At 60.2% G+C, this 20,345-nt stretch overlaps 2 protein-coding genes across 13 annotated transcripts in view; one reads left to right on the top strand and one right to left on the bottom strand.

Moving 5' to 3' along the window:
* Positions 1–48: 48 nt before the first annotated feature.
* Positions 49–12,196, bottom strand: TJP3 (tight junction protein 3). Of its 2 annotated transcripts, none has more exons than XR_012657827.1 (21): positions 11,799–12,125; positions 11,254–11,353; positions 7,542–7,730; positions 7,333–7,457; positions 7,012–7,114; positions 6,370–6,823; positions 5,963–6,066; positions 4,868–5,030; positions 4,690–4,780; positions 4,406–4,470; positions 4,159–4,228; positions 3,871–4,027; positions 3,377–3,485; positions 2,717–2,936; positions 2,183–2,379; positions 1,869–1,964; positions 1,493–1,563; positions 1,072–1,383; positions 722–978; positions 540–586; positions 49–375 (listed from the first exon to the last, which is right to left on the bottom strand). XR_012657827.1 is itself a non-coding variant. In XM_075077776.1 (21 exons), the coding sequence occupies exons 1-21, from the start codon at positions 12,014–12,016 to the stop codon at positions 276–278; spliced, it is 3,216 nt and encodes a 1,071-aa protein (XP_074933877.1). In that variant the 5' UTR covers positions 12,017–12,196; the 3' UTR covers positions 49–275. The 2 variants fall into 2 exon arrangements, 1 of the variants encoding a protein (XP_074933877.1); XM_075077776.1 differs by having other exon boundaries at positions 722–946; positions 11,799–12,196.
* An 817-nt stretch (positions 12,197–13,013) lies between these two features.
* PIP5K1C (phosphatidylinositol-4-phosphate 5-kinase type 1 gamma) overlaps positions 13,014–20,345 on the top strand; it is a 47,633-nt gene continuing 40,301 nt past the window's right edge. For 2 of the 11 annotated variants that reach the window (XM_075077777.1, XM_075077787.1), the window contains exon 1: positions 13,016–13,318. In XM_075077777.1, coding sequence (XP_074933878.1) covers positions 13,219–13,318 — 100 coding nt within the window. In that variant the 5' untranslated portion in view covers positions 13,016–13,218. Of the gene's footprint in view, positions 13,319–20,345 lie in introns of all 11 variants that reach the window. The other 9 variants (XM_075077782.1, XM_075077788.1, XM_075077781.1 and 6 more) reach the window with 6 other exon arrangements.

Here is a 20,345-nt window from a genome sequence, read left to right as displayed (position 1 = left end):
GTGGGTTTCCCCCACATGCCGCCAGGCAGCATGCACAGAACCAGCCCGTCCTGATCAAAACATCCCCTTTATTCCAGTAGCAGAGGCTGTGGCAAAAGGAGGCACTTGGTGGTGCTGGGTGGTAAGGGGTACAGCAGGATTACGCCCAACCCAGCCTGGCCGCTGGGTGCTCTGTGGCACTACCTGGACTGTCACGTGGACCCAGTGGCATGGGGCTGCGGCAGGACTGGCCTGAGGGGCCCGGCTGCCCAGTGGGAGGGAGGCCTGTGGTGCTGTTATACGTCTGTAGCTGGGCCCCACTCGTAGCCTTCATCCTGGTCTGAGTCATCCCTGGCCCGTGTGAACCTCTTCCTCACAGCATCATGCTCGTATTCCCTGGGGGGCAAGAAGCAGGGGTGATGCCTCTGCCACCCGGTTGGCAGAGACAGGCCCCTGCTGGGCAGGCTCAGGCCAGGCAGAGCTGGCAAGGACACGGAGCCCTTCCCCAGCCTCAGGGCTGGCTGCTTTGACCCCCTGGCTAGCCCTGGTGCACAGGCTACCTGATGCTGTCGTAGCGCTGGCCCTGCTGCTGCTGCTGCTCAGTCACCTGTGAAAGACGAGATGGGGGGAGCGGGGGCAGGATTTGTGCCCCAGGCTGAGGCTGGGCTGCATTCCCCCATGGGGAACCGTGCCATGCTCCCTCTGCCCTACCAGCCCCTCATACCGGTATGGGGGGACCCACCTGCTCGCTCACGCTGTGGCTTGGATACATCTGCGCTGGCTCAGAGGAGCGGGCAAGCCCGGGCTGGTCATAGGCATCCTCTGCCTCACCGTCGGTGTAGGCGCCCACCTCACCGTCCGTGTCATCATAGTCGCTGTTGGCCTGACTGTCACAGGTCAGGTAGCCCGAGGCTGCCACACTTGGTGGGTTCAGCAGGTCCAGACTGTCCTCCAGTGCCACATCTGCCTGTAGGGTGGGGATGGCAGGGACCTGGGACCCTGGGTGTAGGCGGGACAGGCGCATGGCCCCGTCGCCTGCCTGGCTGCACCCCAGCAGGCTGAGCCTTGCTGCAGGGACCTCGTGCCCTGTACCTGCTCCGCTGCTGTCCAAATGGGCTGGCTCTGCTGCGTCCTGATGATGTCTTTGATTGCCTCATACCAGGTATTGCCACTGCCACTGAGGCTGATGGTGGCTGTGAAGAGGTGGCTGCAGTACTTCTTCATCTTGCTGGCCTGGGCATAGAGGCGCCGGGAGCTCTTCCTGGAGTCGGGCGCCAGCCACTGACGCATGGCCTTGATGCTCTGCCGGCTCTCAGGCTCACAAAACACCACCACTGGGTAGTACTGCATGTAGTTGAGGCACTCCACAGCCGAGGGTGTGATGTCCAACAAGGCATGCTTGTCCTGGGGCAGGCCACGGTCATCAGCCCCGTGTGGGACAGGGACGGAGACCGTGGGCTCCCCCTGCGGCCCTGGCCCACCCGGCTCCAAGGACACAGGGAAGGTCTCTTACCTTTTCTGCGATCTGCCGCACTGAGTCCAACTTGATGACCTTGGATGATGCCCCATCTCGGGGCACGCTCGCTGCAGGACACGGAGACACAGTGTGAGAGGGGCTGGGGAGATGTGGTATCTCTGGCAGCCCCAGGCTGGGTCTGGCCGTGCATGGCCCCAGGGCTGGGTTCCTCAAGTGGGGGCATATTTGGGGCCTGGCTGGTATCATGATGCAGGGGGACAGGGTGAATGAGTCCAGGGAAGGTGTTGGGGTGTCTTGGGGAGGGCGCTATGAGGCAGGAGGACAGAGCCACAGGTAGAGAGCTCCCACAGGCGCTGGACACTGAGGGTCCAGCTGCTGGGTACAATTTCCCCCTGGCGTGGGGGGCACTTACGGGCAATCTCAAACACCTCGGGCAGCTCCGTGCTCAGCTTCTGCATGGCAATGTCTGCGATGGGGCCCAGGATCACCACCGGCCGCTTGAAGCTGGCTGTGGATAGAAGACAGACTGTCTCAGGGAGGCTGGGGGTGAGGGCAGAGCTTGCAGCACCCAGCCGTCCAGCCCTGCTCCTTGAGGTGCCCGTGGGTCTGGGACTCACCCCACTCCTCCCAGGAGACTGGAGCCCACTAGCACCCACAGTGGGGCAGCCCTGGGGCCAACGTCCCCTGGGTGAGTCTGAGCAATGCGGACACAGCCCTGGTGCCCACCTTCCTTCAGGACCACCTTCTCGTATGGTGGGTAGTGGCCCTGCTTCGTGAGGGCAGACAGGTCCTCCCGGCTCTTCCGCAGCACCTTCTTGGCTCCCCGCAGGCCCCGCAGCTTCCAAAACTCGGCTCGTGCCCCAGAGGGGTTGGCACCGGACGTGGCTTTCAGCACCGACTCCAGGCTAGCAATCTGCTCGGCCCTGGGAAGGAAAAGGGCTCAGGACCTGGAGCCTCCAGATTTACCCCCCACTTTGTCTCTCCAGGCTCCAAGGAGTGGGGCAGGAAAAGCTGGCATCCCCACTCAGTAGCACAGCCAGATGAGGCTGTGGTAGCCTCATCCCTCCAGGACCTTGGACAACAAGAGCATCAGCCACTCCATCGCCCCTGAGAAGGGATTTTGCTGGCTCACACTTCCCACAGCTGCTCCACCAGCCCTTGCCCTGCCCCTTACTGGGCCCACCACCCATGCCCCCCTCTCAATGGGGAGCCATCCCCTGGCTCTGCTTATCTTGGAGCTGTTCCTGGCTCCATCCCTACCTGCTCCGGTTAGGGATGATGCCCTTGTCCTGCTCCTGCAGGTCCTTGCCCATGCGCACAGCCAGCCAGCTCCCCAGCCTGCCCCGGTACATGGTGTCCAGCACATGGAAGACATCCCCACGGGTGAAGCTGAGCCCTGACGGTGTGTCCTTCTCGAAGTCAAAGTGCGTCCGTATGTAGAATGAGTCACCCACATTGGATGAGATCATCTTCCTGTAAACTGGAGCCCAGAGTGAGAGGAACCATCAGGGGAAGAGGTGGCTGAGGGGGAAGATGCTGCAGAGGAAGGTACTGCAGGGGTCTGGGAAGGAGCTGGGCTGGCCAGGAGCCTCCACAATAGCCCTGGCTGCTAAGGAGGGTGTTAGGGCACCTCTTCCTCCCATGGCTCTCAGGCAAGCTGGGAACAGCAGGACCTGACCCCTTAGTACACACTGGCATCTCCAGGCTGAGCCATAGTGCCAGAAAGCCCCCATGCTCCAGGATGCTGAGGCACTAACAGAGCCAGGATGGTCTGGTCCCGTCCCATCACCTCTCTGGAGGAGGAGGATGGGGGTGCAGGGAAGAAGGACCACTCTGCGGCGGCAGAAAGGACCATGGCAAGTCCAGCAGTTACAGAGGAAGGAGAGGCACAAGCCCAGGATGAGTACGGTTGAGACTCACTGTCCTGCTTGCTCTGGGTCCACAGTGTGATGTCCTCGCCTGGAGGCAGGCTCATGAGATACTCCACGGCCTCCTCACGAGTCAGGTTCTGGAAGCTGGTGTCGTTCACCTGCCACAGAAAAACACTTAGACATGGCCCCGCCAGCGGGAGAGAGGGTGCGGGTACCAGCGGGGTCCCAGGGACGGCAGTGTCCAGGGCAGGGTGGGAGAGGTAACTGGTCCTTGTCACCCAAGCGCCTGCCACAACCCTCAGTAACCCTGGGGAGGGCCTCTGGGCCACCTGAAGTGGTGCCTGGACCCTGCTGGGTGTTAGCATGGTGCTGGAGACAGGACTGTCCCCTCAGGCAGCCCAGTGCATATGGGCCATGGGAACCAGCACTGACCCAGAACAATGCCCAGCAGCAGAAATCCAAACCCCAGGGGGTATCAGACCCAAGATGGATGGGGCCAGTCTGGGTGCAAAAGCATTCAGAGCCATTCCAAGACCCAGGTACCTGCAGGATCTGGTCCCCTTCCCGGACACCCTGGCTGTCGGCTGGGCTCCCCTCCTGCACGCTTGACACGAAGATGCCGACGTCGTTCCCGCCAGCCAGCCGCAGCCCGACGCTCTTGGCCTTCACGAAGTGCACAACCCTGGGGTCAGCGCTGTACCTGCCATGGGGGAAGCTGCAGTCAGCCCGGCAGCGACAGCACAGGGGGTCACCGGCCCCATGACCCCAACTCTGTGCCAGAGCAGCTCCCCATCTCCCTCAGCCCTTCCCCACCATCTCTCACAGACGTACCCATCCTTGTGGGCAGCGGGGCTGGCGTGGGAGCCATGGCAGCCATCCCCCTCCACAGCTTCCAGCAGGTCTGCAGGGAAGGAAGGCTGGTCCAGGAGGCAGCAGTGGCTGCACCACTGCCAGGACAGCCAAGACATGGGGAGACCTGGCATGGATCTGCCAGGGGGGTTCAGGGAGCAGAGACATGCAGGAGCCCAGAGCCCACTCAGTGCCCTTTGCTCCCATGGTCTGATCTGAGCTCACTCACCAGAGTCCTGAGCATTGTCCACAGTCACGTCGGCCGCAGGGTCCCTGTTTGATTGTCTCCTCTCCCTGAACAAAGTTGGGGCAGGATTTAAGCAGGTCATGGAAGCAGGTGCTGGATGGGCACAGGCAGGCAGTGCCCAGTGGGCAGCAGGGACAGTGGAGGAGTCCCACTTCCAGGGTGAACTAGCTCTGGGATGGAGGAGAGCCAGCCCCTCCAGACAGGCAGAGAACACAGTGGGATCTGATGGAGGAAAGCGGGGCTCATGGGGACAGAGTGGGGCTTACGGCGGAGAATCCGTCCTGGCAACTGATGGAGATCGCGGGGAGGTCTCAGGGGATGGCGGATGGGACAGTTCAGAGTCAATGTCAGAGATATCTGCAGCAACAGGAGGGAAGATGCATTAGTGACCATACAGTCTCTGTGCTGTGTTTGGCCCCCAGCCCCATCGCCGTGTCCCCTCACCATCCATCAGGGAGCTGTTGCTCTGGCTGTCTTCGACATCAGGGATGTTGACCAGGAACTGCCGGTGGTCCCGGAGGATGAGCAGGGTTAGGGTCCCCTCTGTCTGCTCGATGAGCTGTTGGGTGTCAGCCAGGGACATGTCCTCGCTGGCCACCCCGTTGATCTGGAGGGGGCAGAGCAGAGGCCTCAGGGCACTCGCTCCTGGGAAAGCCACTACCAGGAAAGCCCCGCTTGGACGGGATGCTCCTTCCCCATCCCTTCCCAGCCCCTCCAGCCCAGCCCCAGCTCCCACGGCTTCGGCTATCCTGGGCCACATCCCCGTTCCTGGCTGCTTCCCAGTGGGGCCTTATCCTGCACAGAGGAAACAAATTAGTGAGGTTAATTAAGTCCCACCTTTAGCTGCAGGGGGGCCCTGCATGGAGGCAGGAGCTGCAGAGGCTGGCTCAGATGCTGCCTGAAGCTGTTTTACTTTGACCTCAGCCACACACCAGACTGGTGCTGGGGAGTTAGGCCCCAAGCAGACCATGGGGCTGTGACCCCCCTCAAGATGCAGCAGCTTTTCCCACCGGATTGCTGCGATGAAATCCATCCCATCTGCCCCAGAGTTTCTTTGGCCCCAGCCATGGCTCTGCCTGGCCCATGCATGCATCTCCCTCCCTGTATTTCCTCCTCCCCAGATACTTTAAGCATGGTTTCACCAGACATACCCTGAACACCTGAGCTCCTCAAGCCACTGGATCCCCTGGCACGGACACGCCATGGGGACAGCGGGGCAGACACAATCCCACTGTGGCAGTGGGACCAGCCACTGTCCCTGGTTGAACGCCACAGGGCTGCTTCAACCAGCCAGCCTCAGCATCACAGGGAGCCAGACCCCAGGAGCCCACACAGGGTTCCTGGTGATGGCTGGGGAGCTGGGGCAGGGTGCAGGCACCAGGAGGAGCTGCCTCCAGCCAAGTGCTGTCCTTCACAAGCAGTGGAGACAAGCATGCTCTTGACTTGTCCCCTGCAGTGGCACTAGCCAGGGATGAGCCACCCAAAGAGGGGGGAGACGAGATCCCCAGCAAGTGCTGTGTGCCCCATGGGCCCCCATACCTTCAAGATGAGGTCTCCCTCCTGCAAGGAGTTGTCCTTTGCTGCCAGCCCACTCTCCACTATGTGCTTGATAAAGAGCTGACTTCCCAGCTTCAGGCCATACTCTGCACCAGAGGGAGACCATGACAGTGCTGGAGCCAGGCAGATGCAGGAGTCCCTCAAGGCCCACTCTCGGCACCATCCCCACAAGCCCACCCTGGCTCCCCTTGGGGCACTATCAGGCCCCAAAGCTGCGCTCTGCAACCCTGGGCTGAGGCCAGGCAGGTTTGGTGCACCCAGCACAGCAGTGCCCCCTCACTGCGTGCCAGACCCTGGCACCAACCCTGCCACTGCCCTCTCCCCAGGGGGACGTGCGGCCACAAATCTGGCAACAAGACCCAGGGACAGAGGGAGTGGGAGCGCCTCACCTTCGTTCTGCTTCTGCTTCACCAGGACTGATGTGATGGGCTTCATTGGCACATCCTGGCGAGGCAGCCGCTTGAAGCCCGACACCAGGGCTAGCCCGTTGGTGTCCCATTCATGGCCGAAGCCATTGGCAGAGCGGTGCCGGCTGTTGCCCCTCTGACCCGAGCCGCTGCCAGGGCTCTGCCTCCAGTGGCCGCCATCCTGGCTTCGCCTGCGGCTCCGGGACACCGACTTGTGGAGGCGGTGGTCATCCTGGTGGTGGCCAGAGCTCCTCTCGCTGGATGAGTCCCCATCGTAGCCCTGGCTGTGGTCCAGGTCATCCCGCGAGTGGTGCAAGGCTGGATCTGCACCATGCGACCCACAGTCCTCATCTGAGTCATAGTGACGGGGCTTGGTGGGGTACATGGGCCTGCTCTTGCTCACTGGAAGGTGGACTTTCTTTGATCTTTTCAGTGTCTGCAGGTGGAAAATGAGAAGGAGAGGATAGTGGGTGCAGCCATCTCCGCCAGGAGATGTTTCTACAGCAATTTCAAGCCCCAGACAGGAATCCCAGGGTGTGTGGGACAGGGGAGCCAGGATGGGGTCAGGAATGGTGCTGTCCTGTGCATGATGCCGGCCCCCTTCCCGCCGCGGGACACACTCACAATGTTGGCGATCTTGCCGCAGGTTTTAAGTGTCTGGATGGCAAAGGAGGATGAGACGTTCTCCATGGAAAGGCCATTCACCATCACGATGTGATCTTTCCTCCTGAGATGGAAAACACAGCCATGGCTCTGCCCCAGGTGCGGCCCCCCACTGGGGGAGCTGGCAGGGTGGCAAGGGCACCTGTTGCCCAAGAGGGACCCCATCCCAGCCAGGCAGCGTGGCAGCAGCACTGGCCCTGTCACAGCAGCAGTGATTTGCTGCCCTTCCTGTCCCTGCTGCCAGTGAGCAGCCCCCATGTCCCCACATCCCCGTGCACTCACTGGAGCCGGCCCACTGCTGGTCCCCCGGACACCACGTCTGAAACAACCACTGCTGTGTCCCCGGTCATCCTGTTGGGACGGTCCCGGCCTCCAGAGACAGCGAAGCCAAAGCCCCGTTGAGGGTCCTATCGGGGATGGGCAGAGAGGGGTCAGGCAGAGCCGGCCTACAGACCCTGTCCTGTCCCACAGCCACCCCAGGCCACACTCACCTTGCTCAGCGTCACCGTATGCTGCTCCCAGATCACCATCTCCTCCATGGTGGCCACCTGCCAGCACAAGCGAGGGAGGGCAACAGTGGTGGCCGGCTGGTGTGGCAGCCCCTGCCTGGCAGCTGGGGGCACGGACTGGCTCCGGCTCCTCTTTGCAGTCCCTGTCCCCTTCCTCAATCCCACTTCGGGCTGCAATGAAGGGCAGAAGCAAAGCTGAGCCGCAGGCACTGGGGACCGCAATGGCACAGGGACAGAGCCTCCCGCAGTGCCCAGGCACCCACCAGGGATGCTGGGACTGGCAGTGGTATCACACCCCAGCTAATTCTGCAAGGGACCAGGCTCCAAAACACAGAGCTGCCTCTGTGCAGTTTGAAGTCTCCTCCTTGGGAGGTTCATCTCTGTCTCCTTGGACACATGTCCACAGAAAGAAAGGTTTTACACAAGGCAAGCAGGTCAGTACCCATCTCCATGGCTGGCACCACCTGCCTACACCGTTCTTGTGGTCCTGCTCCGCTCCCTCCTGCCGGGAGCCAGCAGACCCCAGTGCGCTGCTTCGGACAGTGCTTCAGTGCCCTCCCCCCTGCCTGCTCTGGGCTCCGGCGCAATGGCAGAGCTGACAGCTCTCCCAACTGCTTTGGGAGCACCAGTGCCACAGCTTCGCCCTTTGGTTTCCCTGGGTTTTATCCAAATGCAATATTTTCCAACTAGGACAGAGCCTGACTGACAGGGTGATGTCCCACCCAGGCTGAAATGCCTGGGATGGGCCCAGGGATCCCCTCCACTGGCTCCTGGCTCCCCAGAGGAAATATCAGCATGAACCCAGAGAGACATGGGATCCCTGCGTGGGGTGGGGGACAGTGGGCCCAGACCCTCCCACAACTTCCCACACAGTGGGACAGGAGGGAGCCAGTTTGATCAGGGACTTGAAGGGTCCAGGTTTATCTGTGTCGCTGCACATGCCGAGGAAACTCCCATGAGACCGTCAAGTCATTCTCCAGGGTGATGGGGACAGGAAAGCCAATAGCCCAGTGCGATGCCACCGCCTGGTACTCACACCTCTGACCAGCACAGGGTCCAGGGAGGACAGACCCACACCCATTGCCAGCCAAACCCAGCCCCAAGCCCACAGCCAAAGAGAGGCGAAGCCCCTGGACAGCCCGTCCCACTCCTGCCACAGGCAGGCTGGGGCTGCCAGCCCCATCCTGGTCCCACCCACGGCACGGCACAGGCACGGCCACAGCCATGGCACGGGCACGGCCCATTGCGGGCACAGCAGGCGGTGGCAACCCCGGCACTGCTGGGTCTGGTGCAGGACACCCTTGTGCTGCCAGCGAGGATCGGCAGCAGCTCGGCTGGGTAGATCTCCCCAGAGCTGAGGCATGGGCACTGTCCCCAGGCACTGATTGGCTGGCAGCTCTACCATGGCAGGATCCCAAGATCCAGCTGGCCGATGGCTCTGCTGCCGCGGGTCTCTCTGGGCACTGACTGCCTGGCTGCTCTGCCACAGTCGATCTCGCCAGTCTCTGATTGGCCAACAGCTCTGCCGTAGCACATCTTTGGATTCTGATTGGCTGATATCTGTACTGTTACAAGTCTCTCCAGGATCTGATTAGCCAACGGCTCTGCTGCGGCAGATCTCCACGGTCTTTGACTGGGTTCTGACTGTGCTGGCACTGCTGCCCAAGTGCCCATCCCGTGGCACCCGCATGGCCCCACGGTGCCCAAGGGCTCGGGGGCGGCTGTGCCGGTGGCTGTGCTGGCTCCCCAGCACAGCTCAGTCATGCTCGAGCCCGACCAAGGCCCCCCCACGTCAGTGTCACGGGAAGCTGGAAACCTCCACAGCACTTTCAGGAATAGGGCACAGGGCAGCTTTGGCAGGACCAGGGGCCATCAGAGACAAGCGCTGATGCCCTGTGGGCATTGCCATAGGCAATACTGAGCCTTCCCATGGAGAAGCTAGAGCTGGCAGCAGTCCTGGGGCAAGCATGGCAGCTGAAGCCCAGCATGGAGGCTTTCCATGGCCAGCCCCCGCCAAAGCTGCACTAAGAGCCAGCTGGGCCCCCAGAGTGACACCCAGCTCACAGCAGCCCCAGGGACGGATGGTGTAATCATTCACCCGGGCCTCAGAAATAGCCCTGGCCTGCCAGGCTGCAAGCCGGTGAGCGTGGAGGGCAGAGTCCGGGTTTCCACTCTGCGCCATGAGCTGCCGAAACTAGCCCGAGCGCCCACCCACCAATGCTCAACATGCAGGGACACATGTGCCCAGGGGGTGGCTGGAGCTGTGCAGGTCCCCACTGTGGTGGTACCCGCAGTCCCATCCCAGTGCTTGTGAGACCAGTAATAAAGGGAGACCCCAGCATGGTCGTGGTGGGGTGGTCTCCTGCTGGTTCTCAGCCCATCTCAGGCATGTCACCAGCATGGGCCAGTCAGTGCTTACAGGCTCCCTGGAAGCCCGTGAGAGACATGGCGTGAGTCACAGGTCCATTGGGACAATCACGGGGCAGCCAGAGCATCCCCCTCCCCAGTTTGACAGCTCATCTGCTGTGCCAGAGCCAAACCCGCTGCCACCTGACACAGCCCCTCACTGTCCCCTGTTGGCTCTCAATGCTGCACCATCACGAGGACACCACAAATCAGCAACGCACCTGCGTCCCACTGCTGGCCGTTGCTCTCCATGGGCAGTGGCAGTCTGGGACAGGCAAGACAGCGTGGGGACAGCAGCGGCTCCCACCTCACCAGCTGGCACGGGCAGCACCCACAGTGCCGCCAAGGCCCGGCCCTGTCCCCTGTCTCCCCTGGGGAGCTGGCACCGGGCCTGCCCCAAGCCAAAGGCCAAGGCTGGCAGCTGGTGGAGCCGGCTCAGCCGGTTTCCGACAGAAACCAGCCAGCACCCGAAATGGCCCTACCGGCAGAGGCAGTATCTGGGCTGAGCTGACCGCAGCCCGGCCCAACACACCCGGCACCAGCAGCACAGGGAGCCCCGCAAGCCACACTCCGCCCCATGCACGCACCGTGGCCGACATCTCCCAGGGTTTTTAATGCCAAACAAAGCCCAGGCTGTGCCGGGGCAGCTTGTTGCACTCCAAGGTCCTTGATTCGGGGCTGTGCCTGGCCCCAGGTGACAACATCGGCAGCGCCCACCACAGGGACAGCAACGGAGGGAGGTTATTTATCGGAAAGCTACGCATCCTGCCCGCCCCAGCCTTGCCCCACGGCCATCCCCACTGCCCATAACCTGTTTCCCAAACCCCCTGCCGACAGGGGTCCTCCATCTGGGACCCCAAAGCCTTCCTAGGATCAGTGGGGCCCCTGGTCTCAGCCAGGGCTGCAAAACCACAACACCCCTTGTCTGGTCCTGTCCATGCAGGACCAGGGTCCCGGATCCCCCCAGAAACTCCTCTAACCCAACCCCACCCACATTGCAATGCACTGATCCTGAGCCCCTACTCTGGGAAAAGGGTCTCTGGAAGGTCTGACCCAGCTGGGGTGTAAATCAGTAGGATGAAGGCATGTCCTCCAGCCCTCGGGATGGTGGGGTCCCAGGATCCCGCCCCGGGGTATCTCCCTGCAGTCGGGGTGGACTCCAGGAGGGTCACCGGGTCCTGGAGCCACCCAGAGAGGGATGAAGCATGGCCAGTTCCCCAGGAGAAAACAGGGCTGGGTCCCCATCCCCTGACAGGACAATCCTGGGGGGACAGGTTTAGGCACTCACCGAGCCTCCGATCCGACCAGGAAGGAGCCGAGCTCCCGGGCTGGTGGCAGTGGTGTCACTCCAGGGTGCCTTGTGTAACCCTTTGTGGGCCAGACGCTGCCTGCAGGAGGGAAGGAAGAGGAAGGGGGTCCTGCGGCAGCTTCCCAGGCACAGCAGGATTCACGGGGGGCTGTCCATGTTGTCCTCCACGGTGCTGGTGGCTCAGCCACATCCACTCGCCCTCCCACCCAGCCCTGGGCATGGACAGGCTCACAGGATGCCAAGGGAGGTGGTGGCCGGGAATGGGCGTCCTTCCCCCCCAGCCTAGCCATCGCCAAGGAGGTGGTGGGGCTCTGCGCCAACCTGCACTGCCCCAGACCCCCAAATCGCCCCCCAGCAGCCCTGCTCAGAGTCCCTGGGGGAGCCAACTGGCTTCACCCTCAATATGGGACAGGGATGGTGGCCAAACTGGGGCTCCCAGTCCTGGGGAAGGTGTGGGGGAAAAGGTGACCCTTCTGACGGCTGCTGACCCCTTTCCTCCCCTTCCCCTTTCCTCTGCCCCCCACCTGGGGACCAGCCCCACATCGTTCCTCTTTCCATGGGGTCTCTTTCCTGCAGTGACAGAAATAAGCTTCACGCCTCGCCCCTCTGTCCAGGCTGCTGCCTCCAGCCGGGGTCGGTACCGATGCTGCAGGAGGTCACAGCCCTGTGGCAGGGAATCGCGGGGAGACCAGTTCCTCCTGAACCCCCCAGCCACCAGCCGCCACCCTGGAGCTGGAGACATGGAGCCGCCGCTTTCGCCACCGCCCGTCAGATCGGCATCAGGTGGCTTCTCCTCGCCGCAGCCCCCCGACAGCCCCGAGGGCTGGACGGCGCCGCTCCCGTCCGGGCGGCTGCCGCTCCCCGGGCTCGGCCGCAGCCTCCCCAGCGGCCCCGGGGCCACCGGCCGCCCTCCCGTGCAGCAGCCTTGTTACGGCAGGCGGCACCTTCCCCGCTGCGCCGAGCCGGGCGTTAGTGCCCAGCTGTTTCCCCGGCTGGGGCTGACCCTGCCCGTGACACGTTTGTCCCCCGGGGCCGGGGCAAGCTGGCGCGAAGGGACCGGCCGGGATAACCGGCGGGGCCGGCCCGGGCTGCCCCGCACCCTGGGGCCTCGCCGGGCCTCGGCCGGGCGGTGCACTGCCACTAGATGGTGCCACGGGCCGGGCTCGCCTCGGGGCCGGGAGGGGGCGGGCCCCGGCCCGTGGCTGGGAGGGGGGCGGGGGCGGCCCGGCCTCGGGTTCCCGCGGAGGGAGCGCGCTCGGTGCTCGGCAGCGGGTCAGTCCCGGCCCGGCGGCTCCCGGTGGAGCCGCCAAGGCGGAGGGCGGCGAGGCCCGGAAGGGCCCCAGTCCCGCGGGGGGCAGAGCAGGGGGCACCGGGGCCTCAGCTGCAGCGGGGCCCGGCACAGGGCCGCGCCGGCGGCGATCGGGCCCGGGGACCCGGGGCAGGCCGGCGCCCCGGGCCGGCCCCACCCCCGCTGCCATGGTGACCGGCAGACATTTCCCCCCCGCTTGCTCTGCGGCTCTATAGTGCCTCCCTCCCGCTAGAGAGGACGGGGGTGGTTTTTCTCTTCGCCGCTCTATGGTGCGCGAGGCCGCGTCCCTCTCCCCACACTTTTCAGCCGGCAGCGGCCCCGGCCCTAGACCCGGCCCCACCGCCCATGAACTATCGCGACAGCCAGGCGCCTCGTCGCGATCCATTCCGGCGGAAAAGGACAGCTCTACTTCCGGTGCTGGCCGCGGCCCTTCCGCCCTGCGGTGCTGGGGCGTGTCTAGCCGCGGCACCTCCCGCGCTCTATGGTCCCCGCCGTTCCCAGTTTCCTCAGCGGCGGTGGCCGGAGCCGGGCGGAACGCGGTGGCGGCGGGTGCGGCGGCGGGTGCGGGCCTGCCCTGCCCCGGGCCTGCCCTGCCCCGCCCCGGGCCTGCCGTGCCCGCGGCCCTCGCGGCGGCCATGGAGCTGGAGGTGCCTGAAGAGGTGGAAGGCTCGGCCGTGGCGGGTGCCGGTGCCATCACCCCGGAGGCTGGCGGGGGGGGACTGGACGCGGCAGGAGGTAACGCGCTGCGAGCACCGGGCGGCTGGCAGCCTCGGCCGGGCTCCCCGGCGCGTCACCCCGAGAGGCCGCTCCGGGCCGGCCATCCCGGGCTCCGTGTCCCCGTCCTCCGGAAAAGCCCAGAGTGGTTCAGCCCAGCTGCACCCCCCGGTGGGGTACGGGTGGTACCTCCCGGCCGGGCCCCGCCGCGCTGGGCCTGGCTTCTTCGGGGAGGGCTCGGGGTGGTCCAGTCCAGCCCCCCTTGCCGTGTGCCGCCTCCGGGGCATCGCCAGCCCCGGTCCCGCGGAGCGGGGCCGCTCCCGGGGCCACCTCCTGCCCCCTCCGGGCCGGTGCTGGCTGGGGAGGGGCGGCTGCGACCCCCGGAGCAGCGTGTGGAGCACAGGCCGGCCTGCCCGGTACACCACCACCCCAAACCGCCTCCCTAGCCCCGGCACAGGCCCCGGGCGGTCGGGAGAGCGCTGCGGCACCCCGGCATCCCTGAGAGCAGGTCTCCCCTGCATCCCCAGCTGGCGAGCGGGACCCCGGGCCGTGCTCCCCCTTCCAGGGCCGGGCCTCGGGCGTTCACCTTCCCTCGGGGGCTGTTAGCGTGGGGGGTTGGAGGGTCCTGCCTGCCTCTGGGGCTCTCGGGGTGCCCCGGCAGCCGGGGACGTCGCGCTCATGTCGGCTGCGGCACGACAGGGACAGCTGTTTGTCAGGTGGGGAGCAAGCCTGAGCCCCACAGCACCGGTGGCAGCATTCACACAAGACTTTGGGTTTCTCGGTTGGCAGGATCGGATACGTGGGGCTGCGCAAGGGCGCCTGCTGCCGCCTTTGCTGCCTAATAATTTATAGCTCAGTAACAACCTGAAAATTGCTAGCTTTAGTTTTGCGCGTGATCACACAGCCCTGCTCTGTTGTTGGCTTGACAAGTTCCTTTGTGGGCCTGATGCGAAGCTCCTGAGCGCCTGTGTGCGCCTGAAGTTATTCAACGCCTGCTACGATGTAGATGGGTTTTGGTTGTGTTATGACAGCAATCTCCTTGTCTTCGGGCCTTTAAATGAGGATCATTAGATCTTCTAAAAACCAACAAATTACAGTGGAAGCTGTGATTATTTCCAAGATGTCATCTGCCACGTTGGTGGGGCTGGATGTAATGTGTAATTTTTGGTAAGGTGCTGAGATTTAGGCAAGTGGCAAGCCGTCCCCGGCCTTCCAGCTGCGGTTCCTCAGTGCTGCAAGGAAAATGGAGGGGCTGGCTGCGTGCAGCCTGCCTTTCCTGAGGCTGCTTGCGACGCTCCCCACCTGCCCCTCGGACCTCTTCTTCGGGAGCGTGCTCCCAGCATGGCTGATGGACTGACAGCTTGTGATGCTGTGGAGCGAAAGAGAGAACCTTGTGCCAATGATCAGCTAAATGTTGTTTATCCTTCTGATTTCTCTGTCACCTTTCTGATTTTTGGGGAGGGTAGAGGGTTGTTGCTCGGGACAAGAAAAGGTGTCTACGGAGACTGTTTCTTAGGAGGGGTTTGAGCAGGCAGTGTGTGTTTTTTCTTCCTTTTGCAAGTAAATCTGAATTTACGAACCTGTAGTCTGTCTTACCTTACACTGATAGTTAAAAAGATGAAACGAAGCTGGTAATCTCACCAATGCTTTGATTTTTTTTTTTTTTTCAAGTCAAGTTGCTTACTCCTCACTTGGGTAGCGTCCAAATTGTGTCACTTGGCCTCAGCCACACATGCAACTGGAGCTCCCTGGAGGGCTGGGGACAATGTGCACAACAGCTAAGGAGTATTTTCTGGAAGAGAACAAAACCGGGGGGGGGGGGCTGGAGGTGGCCCTTGGTGGGCCATGCTGCAGGTCTCGGCTTGGGGCTGATGGAACATGTTGATGTGCCCTGTGGCTCTTGTTGCAGCAGATGGAGAATAGCATACGCCAGAGCGATGTGCCCAAGAGCAGAGAGGTTTGTGCTGAATGCCCTCCGGTGTTGTTGACTGTTTCGAAGCTGATGGCGACAAACCCAATTCGCTGTGCACAGTGCTGATGCCTTCACTGCTATCTGGAGCAGCGATGGAGGTGAAGTGCTCGTGACCAGCCTATACAGGTGCTGCTCACCTTAATGCTCATGCCGTTGATGATAAATGGCCAGCGTAGCTAAAATCTGCTCCGTGGCTCTTCACCGGAGAGCAAGGATGGCTGCGTGTTGCGCTCTTACTAAGCAAACATGACAGGGTTAATCTAGACCATGGGTCAGGTCAGCAAAGACCTTCCCCAGGTTTTACTCTGGTACAGGAGTAAAACTGGATGGAGGAGAGGGGCTGAAAGTTAGGGAAACCTTGACAGTAGATTGACTTAAGGCATGGAGAGTCTTCTGAAGGGAGGTTTTGGAAGCCTTATAATACGTTTTGAGGGTGAAAACCTCATTTAGTGCCAGCATCTGGGCTCATACATGAACACACAGGCCCAATTGGTCTCTTTCCAAGAGAGGGTTTTAGAAGTTTTGTAACCACTGTGAACCCCTGAAAAGGGACTGTCAGAATCTGACAGGTGTAAGTGGCTGCTGTGCCTCCTCCCCGAATCTGCACCCCCTTGCCCTGGGAAGGGGCTGCAGGGAGTGCAAGGGACTGCCGGCCCATTCTGGTGCAGAGAGCAGAGCAGTCGTCAGGACTGCAGGCAGAGTGTGGAGGCACTGTGTGCGCATGGGTGACGGGTGAGTGCTGGGATCATTTGGCCTGGGGTGCCCCAACCCCAGAAACAGTTGGGTGAGGAGAGGGCGCATCACTGTCCCTCTACCGGGGTGCAGCCTGGAGGCAGAGGGTCTGTAAACCCCCTTTTATCCAAGGGGGCTTGAGGTATTGGAGAGCTGTTGGTACAAAACCAATAGCAAAGCTGGTCTCCACCATCTCATTGCGAAGGTGGAAATTCTTAGCATGATGGGGCAGTAAAGTTGACATCCCACTTGTCTCCGTTTCCCAAGCCTCCTGTTGTATGGGTTGCAGTCTGCCCATTGTTTAAGGCTTAGAGCTTGGGCAGAAGCCTCCAACATGTTCTTCAGCGTTGACTTCCTCTGCTTTAGGGAGCTGAAACAATTTAGCAAGTATTTATGCTCTTGTTCAACAGTTGTCTCGTGGTACCCAGAGCTGGGGACAGCAAAGTGGAGATCCTGGCCCCGGCCAGCAGTGCCAAGCGTGCTGGCTGCTGGCGGCACCCGTAAGGCCATCTGCAGAAAGCGCTGGGAGAGCATTGATTGCAGCAGACGAAGGATGGTATTGCAGCTCTTCCCTCTTTGATGTGATAACTTTGAAGTGACTTTTGAAGGGTTGCTGGAAGCAATTTTTTCAGCGAGCAGATTAGAGATAGGAGAAGAATACCACCCCTTGGGGCACAAGCCGTTCAATCCATACCAATGTGATGGAGAGGGAAATTGGAGAGAGCTTATCAGCTTGAGGAAAAATCAGATGTAAACATCATCCCCAGCATGATTATGGTTCACAGCTTAGTTGGATGTCACATGCCTCTCTCCTGTGAAATGGTGCTAGTAAAGATGATGACAGAGAGAGTCAGCTGCGCAAAAACAGACAGAAAAACACCCTGCGCCTTGAACTTTTAAAGGCCCTGCAGTTACTTCACAGTCAATAAGTCACAGCTCAGCTGCAGGAAAGAAGGAAGGCAATGAAAATAGAATTCAGGCTGCTCTGGCAAATTAGTTGTCCTTTAAGATGTGAATCAGCTGGAAACAAATAGGGAAGCTGGAATTATGGGGCCTGGGAGCTGGAAAGGGCAGTAGTTGTGCGGTGGGGAGATCCAGGCACTGCCCTTAAGGAGGCTGAGCCCCCCTCTATCAGTGCCAGGACACGCTAGAGAATGAATCCCTGAGAACCCAGGAAGAAGAATGATTAATCTGATTTTCATTAACTAGTATTTGGCATTGACCTGTATATAATAGCCCGTTATGCTGCTGCTGGATCTGCAGCTGGCAAAGCTGCTGCTACCACTGTGTCCCACTTGGGAAGCTCGCTGGGCCTCTCCAGAAGGGCTCCTCAGGGAATGACCTGAGTGGATTTAGTATGAGCAGCGCATAATTTGGGAACGATTATTGAAGTGATTCACTGACATGACCATTATGGGCTCTCGCCAGATGCACAATCTTATTAAATACGATTTTCCCATATAAGGTGGTTACAGCCTGAAAAGCAGCAGCGAGGAATTCCAGTGCTCACTTTCTTCATGAACACATCTTTCAATGGCAGCCAGTCATGTGCAGAAATAGGTCTGCCATGGCTGCGCAGTCATGACAAAGGCTCAGAGTGCTCTTCTCATCACATGCTGCTTACATCTTCAGCATATTTGATTATTCCCATCCATCTTTTCAGGCTACCAAGCATATTCCTGTAGACCAGGATTAATCTATAGAGGCCTGGCAGGTGCCTCGCTCCTGACATGAATGCGGTACCTGCATGGTCTCTGGGACCTTACCGGCATGAGATCAGTTCCTGTCTGTGCATTACATGGGTATGATTAGCTCGCAACTCACCAGTCAGAAAGCACTGCACCTTTTGCACCGCACCAGGGAATGTCAGAAGTGGAGTTGGAGGGGAAAACTTTTGCTAGCTCCCAGTGCAAGGAGGACAAATTTATACAGAATCACAGAATGGTAGGGGTTAGAAGGGACCTCTGGAGATCATCCTGTCCAACCCCCTGCTTGAGCAGGCACACCCAGAGCAGGGGGCACAAAAACATGTCCAGGTGGGTTTTGAATGTCTCCAGGGAAGGGACTCCACAACCTCCCTGGGCAGCCTGTGCCACTGCTCTTGCACCCTCATAGTAAAGAAGTTTTTTCTCATATTGAGGTAGAACTTCCGATGTACCAGCTTGTGCCCGTTGCCCCTTGTCCTGTCATTGGGCACTAATGAAAAGAGCCTAGTCCCATCATCCTGACACCCACCCTTTAGATATTTTTAGGTATTTATGAAAACCCCCTCAGTCTTCTCTTCTCGAGGCTGAACAAACCCAGATCAGCCATTCCTCATAAGGGAGATGCTCCAGTCCCCATATCATCTTCGTGGCTCTCTGCTGGACTTGCTCAAGCAGTTCCCTGTCCTTCTTAAACTGGGGGACCCAAAACTGGACACAGTACTTCAAATGTTGTCTCACTAGGGCAGAGCAGAGGGGGAGGATAACCTCCCTTGACCTGCTGGCCACACTCCTTTTAATGCACCCCAGGATACCGTTGGCCTCAAGAGCAGATTGTTGGCTCATGGTCAGCTTGTTGCCCACCAGCACTCCCAGGTCCTTCTCAACAGAGCCGCTCCCCAGCAGTTCAGCCCCCAGCCTGTACAGGTGCGTGGGGTTGTTCCTACCCAGGGGCAGGACCTTGCACTTGCTCCTGTTGAATTCCATGAGGTTCCTCGGGGCCCAGCTCTCCAGCCTGTCCAGGTCTCGCTGGATGGCAGCACAGCCCTCCAGCGTATCAGCCGCTCTTCCCAGCTTGGGATCATCAGCGAACTTGTTGAGGGGACACTCTGTCCCTTCTTCCAGGTCATTGATGAATATATTAAACAGGACTGGCCCCAGCACAGACCCCTGGGGAACACCACTAGTGACAGACCACCATCCAGACCCTGCCCCATTGATCACAGCCCTCTGAGTTCTGTTGCTGAGCCAGTTCTCTGTCCACCTCACTGTCCACTGATCCAGCCCACACTGCCTTAGCTTGCCTGTGAGGATGCTATGGAAGACAGTGTCGAATGCCTTACTAAAGTCGAGATAGACAACAATAGAGTTTAGGCTGTGTTTAGGTGAGAGTGACCTTCAGCAGGCTGGTTTGCACGCTCCGCTCCTACCGGCAGCATGGGGATGGAGCTGCTGGTCGTGTCGCTCATGGGAGATTTTCTCTCTTGCAGCGTGGCTGCAGGAGAGCAGGCGCCAAAGCGGGTCCTGCCCTCCCCAACAGTCTGGTCCCGTGGGTGCGCCCTCCCTGATCTCCCCGGGAGCCTGGCAGGAGCAGCAGATGTTGGAGTAGGCTGCCCATTTTGAGGCATGCTCTCTAGACCCTGGAGAGTTTAAAGTGGAGGCCTTTTCCCAAAGATGCATGTGTGGGGAGAGGGGTGGCTGTGTATGTTTGAAGTCATAATAGTAGCAGAACAGGAGAAGGCAGCCTAGGTGGGGTTTTTTTGTTTAAATCTCTCCAGGTCTCCAAAATTTCTGATAGTCCCCTTTAAACTGAATTTGTTTGATAACCTTGCTGACAGTGTCACTTTCCTTCAGCTATCTCCCGAGCTGTTGCCTTCTAGGCCTACAAGCTGGGTTGCCTTGTGAACGTGCCCAAGAACAGAACTTGTTAGTCACGTCGACTGGATGTCTGTGATCATGTCTGTGGGGCTGGGCAGAAGCTATTTTTAAAGCATTATGCAGGTGCAAAGCCCTAGCTGTTTGGAGTGGGTTCCCAGTAAGTAGCTACTATTGGTTAATGTCTCTGTGTGGTGTTTCACCATTTCCAAATCCATCTGTGGCTGGTGCATACACTCAAAGGAGCAAAATAAGTCTTTGGTGAAGCAGAACTCCTGGCACAAGCACCCTCTCCGCATTTGCTGCCTATTGATGGTGCACTGCTCCGTATTCATCCAACAAACAAGTGCAGCCACTTGCATTTTCCTCTAATGGGAAGGATGCTGTAATGAAAACACGTGCCGTGCTGAGCCCCTGCCTGCCCGGGGCTGCCTGTCTGTTCCGCTGCATAAGTGCACGCATGGCAATGAGATGACAGGAGTGCAGCAGAAAGGTAAATCAAGGCACTGGAAAAAACAAAAGGCTGTTTAATGCTGAAATGAGACAACAAAAAATGAGACAAGAAAGAAGAGGGTGATGTAAAAAAAAGCCAAACTGGTGGCCTTGTGAAGTGAGTTTTGTCTTGATCCTTACCAGCGCTGACCCTCTCAGCAGAGCAGCCTGGCGTTGCTCACCTACCTGCCTGGGGAGCTGAGAGCCAGAAGGAAAAGCATCTGCTGGCTTTCCCAGGCTCTGCAGCTCCTCTCCAGATAATGAGCAGCATGAG

This window comes from Phalacrocorax aristotelis, chromosome W, assembly GCF_949628215.1.
Source record: "Phalacrocorax aristotelis chromosome W, bGulAri2.1, whole genome shotgun sequence".
NCBI lineage: Eukaryota > Metazoa > Chordata > Aves > Suliformes > Phalacrocoracidae > Phalacrocorax > Phalacrocorax aristotelis.
The sequence above is the reverse complement of the archived record's forward strand: the minus strand, read 5'-3'. Positions and strand labels throughout refer to the sequence as shown.

What these genes read in the sequence shown, in the direction of transcription:
- TJP3 (XM_075077776.1), bottom strand. Translation starts at nt 12,016, where the DNA reads ATGTCTCCAGCTCCAGGGTGGCGGCTGGTGGCTGGGGGGTTCAGGAGG. An exon ending in CCCGCTGCCCACAAGGATGG is followed by an intron (nt 4,028 to 4,158) that starts GTACGTCTGTGA and finishes CCCCCATGGCAG; the next exon opens with GTACAGCGCTGACCCCAGGG. An exon ending in TTTGGACAGCAGCGGAGCAG is followed by an intron (nt 947 to 1,071) that starts GTACAGGGCACG and finishes CCCACCCTACAG; the next exon opens with GCAGATGTGGCACTGGAGGA.